Below are 18,299 nucleotides of genomic sequence, written 5' to 3'. Positions count from 1 at the left end.
TGTGTTGTGTTTCTTTGTCTTCGGGAAGAAGCACATCTTGTTCAGATTGATGCCTTTTTTGCAACATCAGCAATATCTCTACACACACACAAACACTGGCATGATATGAAACCCTATCACATGAGATGAGTGTGATTGAAGTTGAAGCACACACACACACGTGATAGAGGCTTGCAGACAAACAGATCACTGTTTACACCAGTTTAAGGTTTTTCGGGATCTTTAAGCAGACAGACATGTCTGAAACAAATAATTAATGTGGCAGTGCAGTTGTAGGTTTATACTTATTTGCCATGCATAGCCATGTGATGACATCAGGCAAGTTATCTAAGTTTCCTTTTCATACTAAAAGCTTATGAAGGACATGTGGTGGCTGCATGGAAACAGGAATACATTCAGAGGTGTACCGCACTGTTAGATGTTGCAGGATTCCAGATAAATGAACCTACAGCAACATTGTTATGGTTCCTGTAAAGCTGCATTAATGAATTCCATGTCCCCGGAGGGCTGACCGCTCCAAAAGACATTTGACACTGCTTGAGTTGATCTCAGGTAAAAGCACATGAGCAGTGAGCATTCATAAACGTATCTTAAACTGTAGCTTTGTTAGATCAGCTCCTTGTGGAAATATCAGGCTCAGAAGCAGCTTAATGCTCCAGCATGTTGACCAGCTGCTCTCTGACTGTATCCGTCTGCTGCTGAGCAGGTCGAGGACATTGGCTTCTTCCAGCAGCTTCTCACTGCTGGACATAAAAAACTGAACTCTATGTTGTAAACGTGCAGTAGAATCTAGTGATGAGATGGCGCAAAGTACATTTTCATGTTTTTTATATTACTCAACTACATATATAAGCAAATATCTGTAATTTCTACTCCACTACATTTTTACAAAGCATTAAAAGTAATCAATCAGCAAAGGGCGCCTGCCTCATTGGTGAAGAAACAACTCAAATGATTTTGCAATGATGTAGTAGACCCATATATTAGGGTTCTTGAATGTGAATGAATGACTGACAGGTTGGGGTAGGGTTAGATCTCGATGTCTCCCCCTACCTGGTTCGTCCCCTGGGTCAGGGTTGAAGTCTTCATTGAAATGTGAATAGATCATGGGGACGGACACAATGTACAGATTAAGGGAGTCCCTTCCCATTGGCTGACATGCACAGTGAATATTTAACTGGCAACTCTCAGGTTAGTGTGAAATTTTACATTTTATTTGGCTCCATGTTAGGTGCCTTAAATCTGTGTTTATGTATATTGTTGTATGTATTCGGTGCTACTTATGTTGTCTCCTTTTACACCGCACACTTCTTGAAGTGCTGCTGAACCGATTTCCGTTGTTTTAAACGATGACAACAAGGAGCTTTTCAATCGATTCTATTGCAGCATTCATCAAGGCAGCCCCAGCAGCTTCTACAACTCTTCAAAGAGCTGTACCTTCACAGCAAAACCAACTTCACTGTTAGCTCGTTACTTTAATTATATATTGTAGTGAGATCGGGACCCTTGGAAAGGTTACAAGCCTAGCTATTTTGTAACGGCCTATTTCAGCCTTGCGCTTTGAAGGTCCTTAGTGTCCGTTGCACTATCGCCGATTGCAAAGTGTAAAAGTAAAAGTATTTAGCCTGTTTGCTCAGAGGACGATTCACGTTTGGAGACGCTTTAAAGGCGACAACCAAGAGAGTCATCAATTCTCAGGGTTGTCTAGGCAGAATCCGGTAACCCTCAGGTTATGACTCTAGACCGACAGATAAGCTATCACTCTTAATGAACGTAGGGATTTAAAGGGCTAAGGTAGCTGGAGTTGTTATACTGGGCCAGTCTTTGCACCGTCCCCGCCTTGTAAGCATCTTACTTCCCAGTGTTCTAAAATGTTCCTAGTGAGTCCACCCCTTACTGCTCCTAGTGAGTCCACCCCTTACCTCAAAAAGCACAGTTAAGGTAACCACCTACCCATGCATACTCACCCTTCAGACAGATGTCTCTGGCGTATACAAGCCTAGGTCCAAGGAGGCAACTAGCTAGAAAGTTTTGCGACTGTTACACAATGGGTAACAGCTAATTTATTCCGAAATTTACAAGATACTGATTGTCCTATGCTAACAAACTCTTAAGTCGAGTTCTATCACTTCAATCCTTATTGGGGCACTTCGTAAAGTGATTTCTAGATAAAGTAAAGTCAGTTCCTCTGCGAGGTTCTAAATGTGAGCTCTCTAAGTCTTGTAAGACACAAAAGCATATATAAACTCGGGCGAGGAGGTGGAGTTGCTATTTTTAACTCCAGTCTATCGATTAATCCTAAACCTAAACTCAGCTATAACTCATATGAATGTCTTGTTCTTAGTCTTCCACGCCAATCCAGGAAACACCAACAGCCAATCATATTTGCTGTAGTTTACCGTGCTCCGGGGGCTTACACCGAATTTTTTACGGAATACCCTGAGCTTTTATCAAACCTAGTCCTAAAGACCAATAAAATGATTATTGTTGGTGACTTTAGTATTCATGTTGACAATAATAAAGATAGCCTTAGCCTAGCATTTATTTTGATACTAGACTCAATTGGTTTCAGTCAGTGTGTACACCAACCTACTCATTGTTATAACCACACACTTGACCTTGTATTATCGTACGGTGTCGGAATTGAACATTTAACAGTACTTCTGCGCAATCCAGTTCTATCAGACCATTTCAATAACTGAATATATGCCACTAATAATAAACTTAATTTTTCCAGATGTCTACCTAATAGTGCTGTAGCTAAATTTAAGGAAATAATTCCAATTACATTTAAACCTGTATTATCCGTAGATATAAACAACAAATTCTTTAAAAACCCTTAGCTCCATTGAGATCGATCATCTCGTCGATAGCTCTGCAGACTCATTACGATTAACATTAGACTGAGTAGTGCCTCTAAAAATTAAAAATGTCAAACAGGGTAAATTAGCTCCATGGTATAATTCCCAGACAAATGAGTTAACACAATTATCAAGAAAACTAGAAAGGAAGTGGCGCTCCAGCAACCATGTTAAAAATCTCATAGACTGGAAGAATAGTGTTAAAGAATATAAAAAGACTCTCCACAAAGCAAGAGCTGCCTACTATTCAAAACTAATAGAAGAGAATAAAAACAACCCCAGGTTTCTCTTCAGCACTGTAGCAAGGCTGACAGAGAGTCACACCTCCACCGAACCCAGTATTCCCCGATCCCTAAATAGCAATATCTTTATGACCTTTTTAATGATAAAATTCTAACTATTAAATATAAAACCAACCATCTCCTGCCCTCAATTGGCACTAACAGCCTCCCAACAACAGAGATCTCAGAAATGGCTGGGAATCCAACCCATTATTTAGACAGGTTCTCTCTGATTTGGTAAACTGATCACGATCAGTTTACCAAAATAATCTCAGGTCCTAAACCAACAAAATTACTTAAAGGAATTCTGCCCCTAATTGATAGTTCGTTACTTACCACAATAAATCTGTCATTATCATCAGGTTATGTACAACAGTCTTTTAAAATAGCTGTTATCAAAACCCTTCTCAAAAAAAACACCCTAGACCAAGAGGTTTTAGCCAATTACAGACCAATTCACTAATGACCTTCTAATAGCTTCAGATCAGGGACTTGTGTCTGTCCTCGTTCTGTTAAGGCCTCATTATACTTCTGTTTGTTCCATGTTCGTTCTTCTAAATCTTCCGTGATTTCCGCGTATTGTGGGGCATGCAACCGGAAACTAGACTCCGGACGAGATGTAGTCAGCCGACCAATCACGAGCCTTGCGGGCTGCGTGAGGCTCGCGTCGTTTTGTCGTATAGTTAAGGCCTAATTATAGTCCTGCGACTGCAACCGCGGAAGGCCACGCAGCTGCATCGACGGACTCGTTTTGGTTTATGCTTCACTCACGTGTTGTGCATGTTGCAACGCAATTCACCGCCAGAACACTAGGCGGAGTAACGTTTTTTTTTCGAAAACAAAACACACAAAGAAGAGACGTCTTCTTCTTCGTCGACTGTTTATTTACATCGCCACTCCGGCTCCTCATAGCCTATTTCTGGCGGACCAATCGCCCAGTCAGTGACAGGTTATACAAGTGGTCATACTTTCGACTCTCTTCTGCCAAGTGCTCTTCTATTTGGTCCATATTCGTTCTTCTAAATCTTCCTTGATTTCCGCGTATTGTGGGGCATGAAACCGGAAACGAGACTCCGGACGGGATGTAGTAAGCAGACCAATCACAAGCCTTGCGGGCTGCGTGAGGCTCGCGTCGCTTTGTCGTGTAGTTAGAAAAATTGTCGGACGCATGCAAGCCGCCAGAGGGCTCGAAAGGGGCGTGTTGCGTGTCTTTATGCGTGCGTGCGTGCGTGCAACCCGACTATAATTTGGCCTTTAGAAAAATTGACAGACGCACGCAAGACGCCAGAGGGCACGAAAGGGACGTGTTGCGTGTCTTGCGAGCATGCGTGCGTCCGTGCAAGATGAGTATAATTCGGCCTTTAGATCTCAGTGCAGCATTCGACACAATTGACCATCAAATTTTTTTACAAAGACTTAAACAGTTAATTAACATTAATGGAACCGCCCTTAACTGGTTTAAATCTTATTTTTCTTATGGCTCCCTATTCGTGCATATTAAGTCATCTGTGCGCACCAAAGTTAACCATGGTGTTCCAAAGGGCTCCGTGCGCGGCCCAATTTTATTCTCATTATATATCCTTCCACTAGGAAACATTATCAGGACACACTCGGTAAATTTCCACTGCTATGCGGATGACACCCAGTTATACTTGTCAATAAAACCTGAACAAATCAATTAACTTAACTTCGAGCATGTCTCAAGGACATAAAAATCTGGATGACCCGCAATTTTCTCTTATTAAACTCAGATAAAACAGAAGTTATAATACTTGGCCCCAAACACCTTAGAGATGCATTATCTAATGATATAGCTGCACTAGATGACATTGCCCTTGCTTCCAATGAAACAGTCAGGAACTTGGGAGTGATCTTCGATCCTGATTTATCCTTTAATAGTCACTTAAAACAAATTTCTAGGACCGCCTTTTTCCACTTGTGTAATATCTCAAAATCAGACATGTCCTTTCGCAAAAAGATGCAGAAAAACTAGTCCACGCCTTTGTTACATCGAGACTGGACTATTGTAATTCATTATTATCAGGCTCCACTAGTAAGTCGTTAAAGACTCTACAGCTTGTCCAAAATGCCGCAGCACGTGTCCTGACGAGAACCAAGAAAAGAGAGCACATTTCTCCAGTATTAGCATCGCTACACTGGCTTCCAGTTAAATCTAGAATAGAATTTAAAATTATCTTCCTCACCCTCAAGGCCACTAACCCCTTACTGCCTGAATTAATTTCCAATTATATAAAAAAAATATGATTGGTGTTTTTGGACTGTCATAGAGATGCTAAATTTAGTGGAGATTGTTAATTTCAATATAGCATATACAATAGATATAAATTTAGGTATGAGACAAATTAGCGAAATTAGGTTTAATTGGGCATAACCTTAATTTCAAATTTTGTATGTAGATTATTATATTGATGCTACTTTTGCTTTAAATTGAATAACAACATATGCTTTCTGTACAATCATTGCTGTTCCATCATAACAGTATTTCAAATACAGCTTAATACCTCAAAATAACTTTGCTGCACAGTCCCAAGGGGCTAGTATGTATTTTCCACTCCCACCACTAGATGGCAGGAGAGTGCTTCCAATACCTTCCTTGGCATGTGTAGTATTTGCACTATCAGGCACAATCGTAACCTTGGCGGCATTAAGACCGGAATGGGGTTTGGGGCGAATACGCGACATTCGTCTACAAGGGGTTAATATAGCGCCTTTTTATCTTAAAGAGCTGTCAGTACCTTATCAACCCACTAGTGCACACCGCTCCCAGAATTCAGGCCTACTTGTCGTCCCTAAAGTCTCTAAAAGTAGAGTAGGAGCCAGAGCTTTTAGCCATCATGCCCCTCAGCTGTGGAATACAAAAATCTACAATTTTTCAGTTCGGGAGGCAGACACCATCTGTTTGTTTTAGAGTAGGCTCAAAACCTTCCTTTTTGATAAAGCTTATAGTTAGACCTAATTAGTGCGGCAGAACGTTACTTTTGATATGTTCTAAAATAGGGAGCATTTAGTTAAAAAAGGCAGAGGTATTGATGGCTGATCTACTGAGTGGGCCACATGGTTTTTATCGTACTATCATACAAACCAGTAACCAGTCAGATTAACCTTGAGCCTCAGTGTAGACTCAAGTTCGGCCTGTATCATTGTATCATTGATTACAGGGCAAAAACCCCTGATGACATTGAGACGCAAAGGGAGTTTATTACACATGACACACGGAGCTTCTCTTTCTAGCTTCTCCTTCCTCTTCTTCATCCCTACTTCAATGTCATACACATTGAAGTAAGTCATATCTCATCAGTACATGTTACTGACTTGACCCATTCCCCGAGTCCCTTTGCTTTATCACCCGCAGATCCAGGGCCTCTGTGGCCGCACCATGGATTATGATTTTTGGATCGCGCATCAGAGGTCGCAATGGTGGATCCAGTACGGCGGATTATATATCGTGGGGGCTGATCGTAGTGGTAATGACGGATCCTGTGTCGCATTGGCATCAGATACGGGCAGTGGACCAGGACCGCGGCAGCGGCTCATGATGGATCCTAATAAGCGGCAGTGGACAATGACTGTGGACTATAGTGTTATCTGACCTGGATGGTGGATCATGATCTTGCTGGCTGCTGACCATAGACTATGATTGCAGCAGGACTGCTTGACATATAGTATTGAAGTTATCCTTCATGATGTTTACCCTCATCACTGCTGCTAAACCTTTATTCTGATGATGGTTTCCTACACCTGACATCTATTGCACTTCTATCCGTCCTGGGAGAGGGATCCCTCACATGTGGCTCTCTCTGAGGTTTCTACTTATTTTTACCCTGTTACAGTTTTTCACAATTGTTAACACACGTTTTTCAAAACAATAACGGCTTTCTCAAAAGTCAATCAATCAATCAATCAAATTTTTTTTGTATAGCCCATATTCACAAATTACAATTCATCTCATAGGGCTTTAACAGGGTGTGACATCCTCTGTCCTTAACCCTCAGCAAGAGTAAGGAAAAACTACAAAAAACCCTTTTAACAGGGTAAAAATATGTAGAAACCTCAGAGAGAGCCACATGTGAGGGATCCCTCTCCCAGGACGGACAGAAGTGCAATAGATGCCACGTGCAGGAGAACATCATCAATAATCAAAGTCTCTAGCAGCATTGATGAAGCACAGTCCATGCTCAGCAACCATCTAGACCACGATCCACCATCCAGACCAGACGCCACTTCAGTCCTCAGTCACCGTCCACCGCCGCCCACCAGGAGGACCCATCACAAGCCACCACTGCGGTCCTGGTCCACCGCCCGTGCCCAATGCCAACGCGACACAGGGTCCGCCACCAGCACCACGATCAGCCCACATGACTCAGAATCCGCCACACTGGATCCAACACCGCGACCCCCGGTGCGCGATCCACAAACCGTAATCCATGGTGCGGCCACAGAGGCCCTGGATCTGCGGGTGATAAAGCAAAGGGATTCCGGGGAAGGGGGATAGGGATGGAGAAGAGGAAGGAGAAGCTGGAAAGAGAAGCTCCGTGTGTCATGTGTCATAAAATAGAACAAGTAACGTTCTGGCGCACTAATTAGCTCTAACTATAAGCTTTATCAAAAAGAAAGGTTTTGAGCCTACTTTTAAACGAACAGATGGTGACTGCCTCCCGAACTGAAAGTGGTAGATTATTCCACAGCCGAGGGGCTTGATGGCTAAAAGCTCTGGCTCCTACTCTACTTTTAGAGAATTTAGGGACGACAAGTAGGCTTGAATTCTGGGAGCGGAGTGCTCTAGTGGGTTTATAAGGTATTAACAGCTCTTTAAGGTATAAAGGCGCTATATTATTAAGGGCCTTGAAGGTGAGGAGGAGAATTTTAAATTCTATTCTAGATTTAACTGGAAGCCAGTGTAGCGATGCTAATATTGGAGAAATGTGCTCTCTTCTCTTTGTTCTCGTCAGGACACGTGCTGCAGCATTTTGGACAAGCTGTAGAGTCTTTAACGACTTCCTGCTGGAGCCTGATAATAATGAATTACAATAGTCCAGTCTCGATGTAACAAAGGCGTGGACTAGTTTTTCTGCATCTTTTTGTGAAAGGACATGTCTAATTTTTGAAATATTACGCAAGTGGAAAAAAGCGGTCCTAGAAATTTGTTTTAAGTGACTATTAAAGGATAAATCAGGATCGAAGATCACTCCCAAGTTCCTGACTGTTTCATTGGAAGCAAGGGCAATGTCGTCTAGCGCAGCTATATCATTAGATAATGCATCTCTAAGGTGTTTGGGGCCAAGTATTATAACCTCTGTTTTGTCTGAGTTTAATAAGAGAAAATTGCGGGTCATCCAGGTTTTTATGTCCTTGAGACATGTTCGAAGTTTAGTTAATTGATTACTTTGTTCAGGTTTTATTGACAAATATAACTGGGTGTCATCCGCATAGCAGTGGAAATTTACCGAGTGTGTCCTGATAATGTTTCCTAGTGGAAGCATATATAATGAGAATAAAATTGGGCCGAGCACAGAGCCCTGTGGAACACCATGATTAACTTTGGTGCGCACAGATGACTCATCATTAATTTGCACAAATTGGGAGCGATCAGAAAAATACGATTTAAACCAGTTAAGGGCGGTTCCATTAATGTTAATTAACTGTTTTAGTCTTTGTAATAAAATTTGATGGTCAATTGTGTCGAATGCTGCACTGAGATCTAACAGAACGAGGACAGACACAAGTCCCTGATCTGAGGCTATTAAAAGGTCATTAGTGACTTTTGCCAAGGCTGTCTCTGTACTGTGATTGGCTCTAAACCCCGATTGAAAGTCTTCATATATATTATTTTCCTGGAGAAACTCACACAGCTGATTGGCTACCACTTTTTCTAAGATTTTAGAAATGAAGGAGAGGTTAGATATTGGTCTGTAATTGGCTAAAACCTCTGGGTCTAGGGTGGGTTTTTTGAGTAGGGGTTTGATGACAGCTATTTTAAAAGACTGTGGTACATAACCTGATGATAATGACAGATTGATAATGTTAAGTAACGAACTATCAATTAGGGGCAGAATGTCTTTAAGTAAGTTGGTAGGAATGGGATCTAAGATACAGGTTGTTGGTTTAGAACCTGAGATTAATTTGGTAAACTGATCACGGGTGATCAGAGAGAAGCTGTCTAAGTAATGGGTAGGATTCTCAGCCGTTTCTGAGATCTCTGTTGTTGGGAGGGTATTAGTGCCAATTGAGGGCAGGAGATGGTTGATTTTATTTCTAATAGTTTGAATTTTATCATTAAAAAAGGTCATAAAGATATTGCTATTTAGGGATGGAGGAATACTGGGTTCGGTGGAGGTGTGACTCTCTGTCAGCCTGGCTACAGTGCAGAAGAGAAACCTGGGGTTATTTTTATTCTCTTCTATTAATTTTGAATAGTAGGCGGCTCTTACTTTGTGGAGAGCCTTTTTATATTCTTTAAGACTATTCTTCCAGTCTATGAGGTTTTCAACATTGTTGCTGGAGCGCCACTTCCTTTCTAGTTTTCTTGATAATTGTTTTAACTCATTTGTCTGGGAATTATACCACGGAGCTAATTTACTATGTTTGACATTTTTCTTTTTTAGAGGCGCTATTGAGTCTAATGTTAATCGTAATGAGTCTGCAGAGCTTTATATCTACTGCTAATACGGGTTTAAATGTAATTGGGATTATTTCCTTAAATTTAGCTACAGCACTATCAGGTAGACATCTAGAAAATGAATTTTTTATTAGTGGCATATATTCAGTTATTGAAAAATCAAAGGTTATTAAATTATGGTCTGATAGAACTGGATTGCGCGGAAGTACTGTTAAATTTTCAATTGCGACACCGTACGATAATACAAGGTCAAGTGTGTGGTTACCACAATGAGTAGGTTTGTGCACACACTGACTGAAACCAATAGAGTCTAGTATTGAAATAAATGCTACGCTAAGGCAATCTTTATTATTATCAACATGAATATTAAAGTCACCAACAATAATAATTTTATCGGTCTTTAGGACTAAGTTTGATAAAAACTCAGGGAATTCCTTTAAAAATTCAGTATAAGCCCTGGGAGCACGGTAAACTACGGCAAATATGATTGGCTGTTGGTGGTTCCTTGATTGGCGTGGAAGACTAAGAACCAGACATTCAAATGACTTGTAGCTGAGTTTAGGTTTAGGATTAATTGATAGACTGGAGTTAAAAATAGCAGCAACTCCACCTCCTCGCCCAATTTCTCTAGGAACCTGTGAATTGATATGACTGGGGGGAGTAGATTCATTTAGACTGACATAATCATCAGGATGCAGCCACGTCTCAGTGAGGGACAATAAATCTATGTTGTAATCAGAGACTATTTCATTAACTAAAAGAGCCTTTTTTTCCAGTGATCTAATGTTTAAAAGACCACATTTAAAAGTCTGGGTTTCCTGTATTGTTTCAGAGGTTGTTTTAATTTGTATTAAATTTTTGTGTGGAGTTCTCGTTCTATTATTGTTTAATTTCAATAATTTAATCGGACGGTGAACAGACACAATCTCTATGGGGTTTTGTGACTGATCCAGAGGGAGCGCAGAGAAGTGTTTAGCACTGCAGCTCTGCTTCCTGGTCCCAACTATGGGTTGTCATGTTATAGACTTAGTAATATTCCTAGATAAGAGAGCTGCTCCATCCCAAGTGGGATGAACGCCGTCTCTCCTAACAAGACCAGGTTTTCTCAAAAAAGTTAGCCAATTATCTATAAAGCCCACGCCGTTTACAGGACACCACCTCGACAGCCAGCGGTTAAAAGACAACATGCGGCTAAACATGTCATCACCTGTTGTGTTAGGGAGCGGGCCAGAGAAAACTACTGTGTCCGACATCGTTTTAGCAAAAGCACACACCGACTCAACATTCAATTTAGTGACCTCCGACATACGAAGCCGGGAGTCGTTGCTGCCGACGTGAATTACGATTTTATTGTATTTACCTTTTTTAGATTTAGCCATTAACTTAAGTTTAGATTCGATGTCGCCGGCTCTGGCCCCTGGGATACAATTAACTATGGTCGCTGGTGTCGCTAACCTGACGTTTCTCAGAACCGAGTCGCCAATAATCAGAGTTTGTTTATCAGCGGGTGCCTCGCTGAGTGGAGAGAATCTATTTGAAACGTGAGCTGGTGGCTCTTTAATCAAGGGCTTTCTAAGTCTAGCACTATGCCCCCTCTGGAACGTCACCCATCTGCCCTGGGCTCCCGGCTGCACGGGACTAGTCTGGGGACTGCTCGTTAAGGCTAAGCTACGTGCTAAGCTAGGTGGCTCCGCGGCTAGCGGGAGCCGGCTAACTACAGCTAACGGAGTTTCTAAGCTGCTGAGCCGAGCTTCTAAGTCGCTAAGCCTCGCCTCCATCGCTATCAACATACTACATTTATTACATGTACCACTACTGTTAAGGGAGGCAGAGGAGTAGGTAAACATTAGACACTCGGAGCAAGAGAGAGCAGTAGAGCAACAGGGAGAGAGAGAAGACATCGCTGCTATATAGCTACGAAGGTGAGCTCAGACAGAACACAGAATCACTAAGCACGATAGAATAAGCGTTGGTATGTGCGAGTGTTTAACTACAGACCGGTGATTTTAGCCGTAGTGCTACAGGGAAACGGTTGTGTTTAGCAGCGGAGCTAATTCGCAGAGCGACCACCACCAGTGGCAAGAAAACAGGAAATGACGCAGCACGCTTACCGTAACAGGAAAACCACACAGAAAGTGCACACAGAAAACTGAAAACCTCACACACAAAATGCTAAACCTGTCACTCCCTTTGCAAGATGACTCTTTACCATCAAATCTCTTACCTGTTCACAAAATGGAACACTGTTTTAATTTGGTACACACAGCCATGTTTTTAAATGACACACACATACCATTCATTGAGTACACACAACTAAGCATTTGCTTGCACACCACCAAGTATTTACAGCACACTGAAGTGCAAAACTGAAAACACAATCATCAAATGGAACACACCATATGAATGACAGGGACTCTGGAGAATGAGCCATTTCTCTTTTTGTGAAATGTCTCAATGTGGGCCCATTTTTTTCATAGTCAAACATAAAACAGCACACAAATATGCAGCATAAAAAAGTTTATTTCGGTACACACAGACAACAGTACAGTACTGTAAACCGGCCTGCTCAACCCCCCCCCCCTTCACGAAAATTACAGTTTTTCATAATTGTTAACACACGTTTTCAAAACAATAAAGGGTTTCTCACACAGAAAACTGAAAAGCTCATACCCAAAATGCTGAAAGGCCTCGACACTCACGTCGCAACAAGCCTCCTCCATGGCCTGGAGCAGTGGGACCCGGTCCTGTGGGTTCCGTTCATAAACCTTCCACCTCCAAGCTGAAAATAATTCCTCAATAGGATTCAGGAAAGGAGAATAAGGTGGAAGGTATAGAACGGGAAAATGTGGGTGGTCCTGGAACCACTCACGCACTTGAGCAGCCCTGTGGAAGCTCACATTGTCCCAGATGACAACGTGATGGATCCGCTGTGGGTCATCTATCTGGCCAGGTGGTACCAGCAGGTCATGCAGGTCATCCAGGAAGATGAGGAGACAGGCAGCGTTATAGGCCCCTAAGTTGGCATGACGGTGCAAGATCCCATGGTGATTCATTGCAGCACACATTGTGAAGCTGGCCGGGGACCTCATCAATGGCCCGCTGGCCAATGATGTTTCTGCCCCGTCGCCTCCTCTTCAACAGGTTGAATCCCACCTCATCAATGAAGATGTAATGGTACAACACATGAGCTGTGTCATGCTCCTGGTTTCGCTGACACAGACAGCATGAGAATGCAAGTTACAGTATGGACAAAGAGAGGTCAACACAGTGGGCTACAGTGAGACACTGTAGAAAAGGAACAATATTGGATTACAGGTACAACACATGCATGTGTCAGTGCTGAATGTTGGTACTTACAACCACAAACTCTCGCCATAAGTCCTTCATGCCTGTGTTTCGTTCTAATGGGACCCTGTACACTTGTTTCATCTGCATGGCAGTCCTATGAAGAATACGCTCCAATGTAGAGAGGCTGACGGTCTGGACGTTTCTAAATGTAGCATGGTCAGCCAGGATCCTAGTTTTGTATTTGTCTGAGTGTGGTTGAGTTCTTCTCACGAAACATATCTACAATTCCAGTCTCCTGTTCGGCTGTGTAAATGAGGTGAAATTGCTCAACACACCTGAATGTCTAGAGATTTTAGTATTTGTGTGTTGAAGGTTGATGCTTTGAGATTTTGAGAAGTTTGTGCAACAACTGAACATTGTGTGTAGTGTTTTGACAACAAGTTGATGTGTAATTGATATAAGAGTGTAAAGAATGAAAGTCAGAGTCTAATGCAGATAAGGGAGTGTGAAGTAGTGCCAAATTGGGTCGAGTGATTGGTTCATGAAGTGAAGGTTGTGCAAATTGTGCCGAATTTTTGCTTTTTGTGTGTTAACAACTGAGAAAAACTGTAAAAGGGTTTTTAGTAGTTTTTCCTTACTCTTGCTGAGGGTTAAGGACAGAGGATGTCACACCATGTTAAAGCCCTATGAGACAAATTGTGATTTGTGAATATGGGCTATACAAATAAAATTTGATTGATTGATTGATATGAGGCACCAAGTGAGTGTGTCCTCAAAATAACACAGTGGTTATATATTCTGTCTGCTGCCGGTTGTCACAAACTTATATGGTCTTCTTACTTTATCAATGTTTATATAACGTATACAGGATGTAATGTTTTTATACAACGTATACAGAATGTAAGATAGCGTGAAGAACAAAAGGTCAAAAGCTATACTATTGTTTACACAGTATGTAGGATACCATGCATAGCAAGAGGCCAGGACATATTTGTTAAATGTACTTTCCAGTATATGCATCACACAACTGCTTGTTGTTTTAAGAACGCACGCAATGGAACATATTTTCACACCTAGCTTAGCCGTTTATGCAACAATATATATATATAGACTGATCATCAGACAGATCATCAGATCGTGATGAATAAATTATTCAAGTTTAAAATCTATATTGATGTACACCGTATAATTTGTTGAGAACAAAATGATGTAATATGATTTATAACATAGATGTTATAAATTGACATCTATATCTGGTTCCCTCAGACATAGATGTTCTTCTGTTAAAATGTGCTTCACTGGCTATTTATCTGACTCTTTATACTAAACAACTGTTACTCAGTGATTCTGAAAGATTGACGGCAGAATGGTTACAGTAATCTCTCTGCTGATCCCCCCTCTACCTGAGCTATGAGCAATATTCATTAATAATCAGCAATAACCTCCCAATGTTTGCTCTGTGGTTCCATTACTGGTTTGTGCTCATTTAAAGCACTTGTGGTTGCACTTGCATATATGGCTCCAGTTGGCTCAACTGGATAAACTGCGTAGTGGTTGTTGAGCTTGCTGGTTGAGTACAGAGAAGCCCCACAGAGCTGAGAGGCAGAATAATGATGCACCAGACACTTTATTTGTTGCCCTCACTGTGATGGGGCAGCGTTTATTTTATGCAATAACAATCCAGCAAGCCACACACCGGATGTTTAACCTCAAACAGGCCAGCCCAACAGCTCAGGGTGACTACATGAAGCTTTGGCATCATTAGTCAGTTGTTAGAATTGGACATTAGGACATGAACAAGTTTGGCGTGTTATTGAACCCAAATAAAAAGAGCTTTGGTTTCAATAAAGCCGGATTAGACTTATGGTAAATATATTACATCACTTACAAGGTCACATGTAGGAGACAGTCAATTTGTCAGGGCATTAAACAGTCACTCATAGGAAGGAGATGTTCACAGGCTTCCTCAGAGATGAATGACAAGAGGAAAATCCAACAGCAGGTGAAGACCCTGATATACTCCACTGGAAGTCTGGGCAGGCACACTCTAATGGGCACACATGGTTTGGACATTCTGGACAGTTGTCTGTCACGTGGATTGCAGCATTCACAGACATGCAGGTGTAAAAACAGCTCGAGAAAGGTGCTGTCCCACCACAACACTCCAGTGCTCCTTGTCAGAGATGGATCCAAGTGAGTTGAATTCTACTAGAGGGAAGAACAGACACAGGCTCTGTTCATGTCTTCACAGGTCCTCCCACACAGGCATGACATTTCATTTGTGCTTGTGACTAGGTTTGCATCCATCTTAAATCTAGGGCTTTCACTTTGAAAAAAGTTCGAGTTGGAAAGAGCTCGAACCAACATTTTAAAACAATGTGATCATTAATCGGTAAATGGCCTTTATATGAGCCCTTTGCACAAGTGTTTCTGGTCTGCTGCGTTGGAGCGGCAGCAGCAGGCGAGTCTACAGTCTTTAACAGTAAAAAAACAAACAGCTGTAGCAGTTTTGGCCATTATCAAGAATCCAGAATCTAAAAGCCCTCCACACTGCTTCTCACAAACTATATTAAATGATTTACTGTGCTTGCTTGAATTTGCACAAACATTCATAATTTAACTCTCACAAGATCTTAATATTAAAGCGTCCGAGCCCTGCTGAAAATATGTAGTTAAAATGGGCTGATAACCTCTTCTCTTTTAAAAACTGGCCATGAGGAAATCCCTTCTTAGAGTGATTTCAAAGCAAGAGATGAGGACAAAATCCAGGCCTCTTTATTAGACTTTCCAGATACTCACTGTCAGCACTGGATTCATGTTTCTCCTTTAATTCGTCACCCAGCTGTATCGGCTCCCATGTTTCCAAGAACACACACAAATCACTTGTAGTGTTGCGTCAGAAGCACATCGACTGATTAGAGGGACAATGTTTCTGCCAGAGAAACAGTAAAAACTGACTCTACACCACAGTCACTGTTAAAGGAACCTTCTGCAGTTTGTCAGGAGTGTATCTCTAACTTCAGTACAAGAGAACAAAAACAAATCACACCTTACAATACAACACAACACTCTGCAAGTATTAGTGTCCATCAGCAAGAATTTTAAGCTCACTCTGTGCTGCATCCTCACACAGCATAGTACATTATAAAATGAGATGACAAGCAACAACAGCAATGATATAAAATATTTGGGAGGAGGTATATGTGCAAAACAACACAAAAATAACTTTCAAAAGGCTAATCTTCTCTGTTACTAAGATATACAGGTAGACATTTACAACTAGGGATGTGTTCATATGAAAATACATGAGTAAAAGCAGGAAAATAAGAAATCATCATTAAAAAGGAGTGGGAGTTCATCCCTGTGTTTATCAACGTGTTTTTTCCCTCTTCTCCCAAAGTCCAAGAGTTCAGACCGGATGGTGTCCCTCTGGGACATGGGCTCTCATACTGTTACCACTGTATCAGGGAATGATGCAAGTGTCTGAGCCTGATTGAGTCCACCCATGTCAAAAAAAAAAAAGCATTCATTAGTATCCTAAGCCACAGAGCAGTTAACTGACTCAAACTGGAAAAAGTGTTAGAGTGTCCTTTAAACAAGTCCCTCATCGATAAAATACCTGAAAGGCAGCAGAAGCAAAACGGATGCCATGTTTTCAAAAGGTTAAAGGCTTCACTTTACCTAATGGGTAATAAAATCCTTTAATAATGCTTTGTTGAGCATTTATAAGCTAGAAATAAAAACTTTTGGGTTGACAGGTTGTAAAAAATATCTTTGGATTGTTGTAATGATTATTATTCACTTTCCTCACTGACAGCTGGTTCTCTGATAACAGATGCCAAAGTTGGCATTTCCGAAAGAAATGAAAACGAACTAGAGATGAATGCTAACGTCACTAATATGTTCACTACATCACCATTAAAAGTGTCCTGGCTCCGACTTTTATGAAGCCACAGAGTCTGTAGCTATTATCTTAAAACTTTTTTTATTATAATTAAAATATCTGATCCAGAAGACGAGAGGACAGTCTACTTGGAGACAGACACAAACACAGCAAGTTCACAAACCACAGCCAAACCTGGCAACCCAAAACCTTGCTTATATTAGAAGCTCATACCTGTGCAATTAATAAAGCATTTGTTTTACATCAACTGCACATAGAGGATGTCTTATTAGAAAGTGGTACCACAAATAAAAAAATGACTTACAAATTAATCTAAAATCTAAAGACCACAGATATATAACATCACACCTAAACACTACAACAGTAAAGAAAACAGATAAAACAAACAAAACATCCATGCAAAGTTTGCATGTCTGTAATCATCCCAAAGACAAAATTCTCTGAGAGTCTCTGGTTTAAGATGAGTTAGGAGATAAATATGTCAGCACAAAGCTCACGATCAGAGAGACGAGGGAGTTCAGACTGACAAGAGCTGGAATACAGACTGACAAAACCATCCACCAATCAGCAGGCCGTCTGCTGTCTGCTGGGTGTCTCAGCAGTAGTCGTTTTACGTGCCATAATTAACAGAGCTCAGTGCTGGTCTCTTCTTGCCTTTAATCCTCAGGGATCCATAACGAGCCTGGTGAGAAAGAAATGAAAACGTGTTTGTTTTTTTCTCACTTTGACATCCTGTCTGCTCTCGTGCTGATATTTTGCTTAAGAAACCTTTCCCTCAGTGTTTCTCATTAATTGTATGAGGAAGATATATAAACCGATTTATCTTATAGATTTTTTTAGATTTTTCAAACAATGCACTTACATCTTTACGGACTCTGGACCGTGTGATCTTGACACTCTGCGATCGTCTCAGGCCTTTCTGAGTAAGAGCCTCATCTTCAGAGAAGGTTGGCTCAGTCTCCTCATCCGACCTCTCCTCCTGGTCATAAAAGTATTCTGAAAAAACACACAGCAACAGAAACAATGAACACCAGATGTACGTATATCACAGTGACTCAGAGACCATGTTTGGCTGCATTGATCACACAACCAGGCTGAAAATTTGTGCTATTGCTGAAAATCCATTGAAGAATGTAAATAAATAAAGTCCACAATTTTTTCATTGACTTTTATATCTCAATGAAACTAATAGTTAAAGGTTTTGTTTGTAGAATTTAGTGACATCTAGTGGTGAAGTATGTTGTAGCTGAATACTAGGGATGAGCGAGTACAGCATTATCTGTATCTGTATCTGTATCTGTTAACCATATGAATTATCTGTATCCGTA

The 18,299-nt window shown here is 41.2% G+C and overlaps 1 protein-coding gene across 2 annotated transcripts in view; it reads right to left on the bottom strand.

Annotated features, from left to right (window-relative positions):
• Window positions 1-14,693: 14,693 nt before the first annotated feature.
• The window catches only part of reep3b (receptor accessory protein 3b), a 40,855-nt gene continuing 37,249 nt past the window's right edge, over window positions 14,694-18,299 (bottom strand). For both annotated transcript variants that reach the window (XM_062413838.1, XM_062413839.1), the window contains 2 exons: window positions 17,834-17,967; window positions 14,694-17,653 (listed from right to left, as the gene is read on the bottom strand). In XM_062413838.1, coding sequence (XP_062269822.1) covers window positions 17,582-17,653; window positions 17,834-17,967 — 206 coding nt within the window. In that variant the 3' untranslated portion in view covers window positions 14,694-17,581. The remainder of the gene's footprint in view (window positions 17,654-17,833; window positions 17,968-18,299) is intronic.

This window comes from Platichthys flesus, chromosome 20 (assembly GCF_949316205.1).
Source record: "Platichthys flesus chromosome 20, fPlaFle2.1, whole genome shotgun sequence".
Lineage (NCBI taxonomy): Eukaryota > Metazoa > Chordata > Actinopteri > Pleuronectiformes > Pleuronectidae > Platichthys > Platichthys flesus.
Note: the sequence above shows the minus strand (reverse complement) of the source record. Positions and strands in the feature narration are given on the sequence as shown.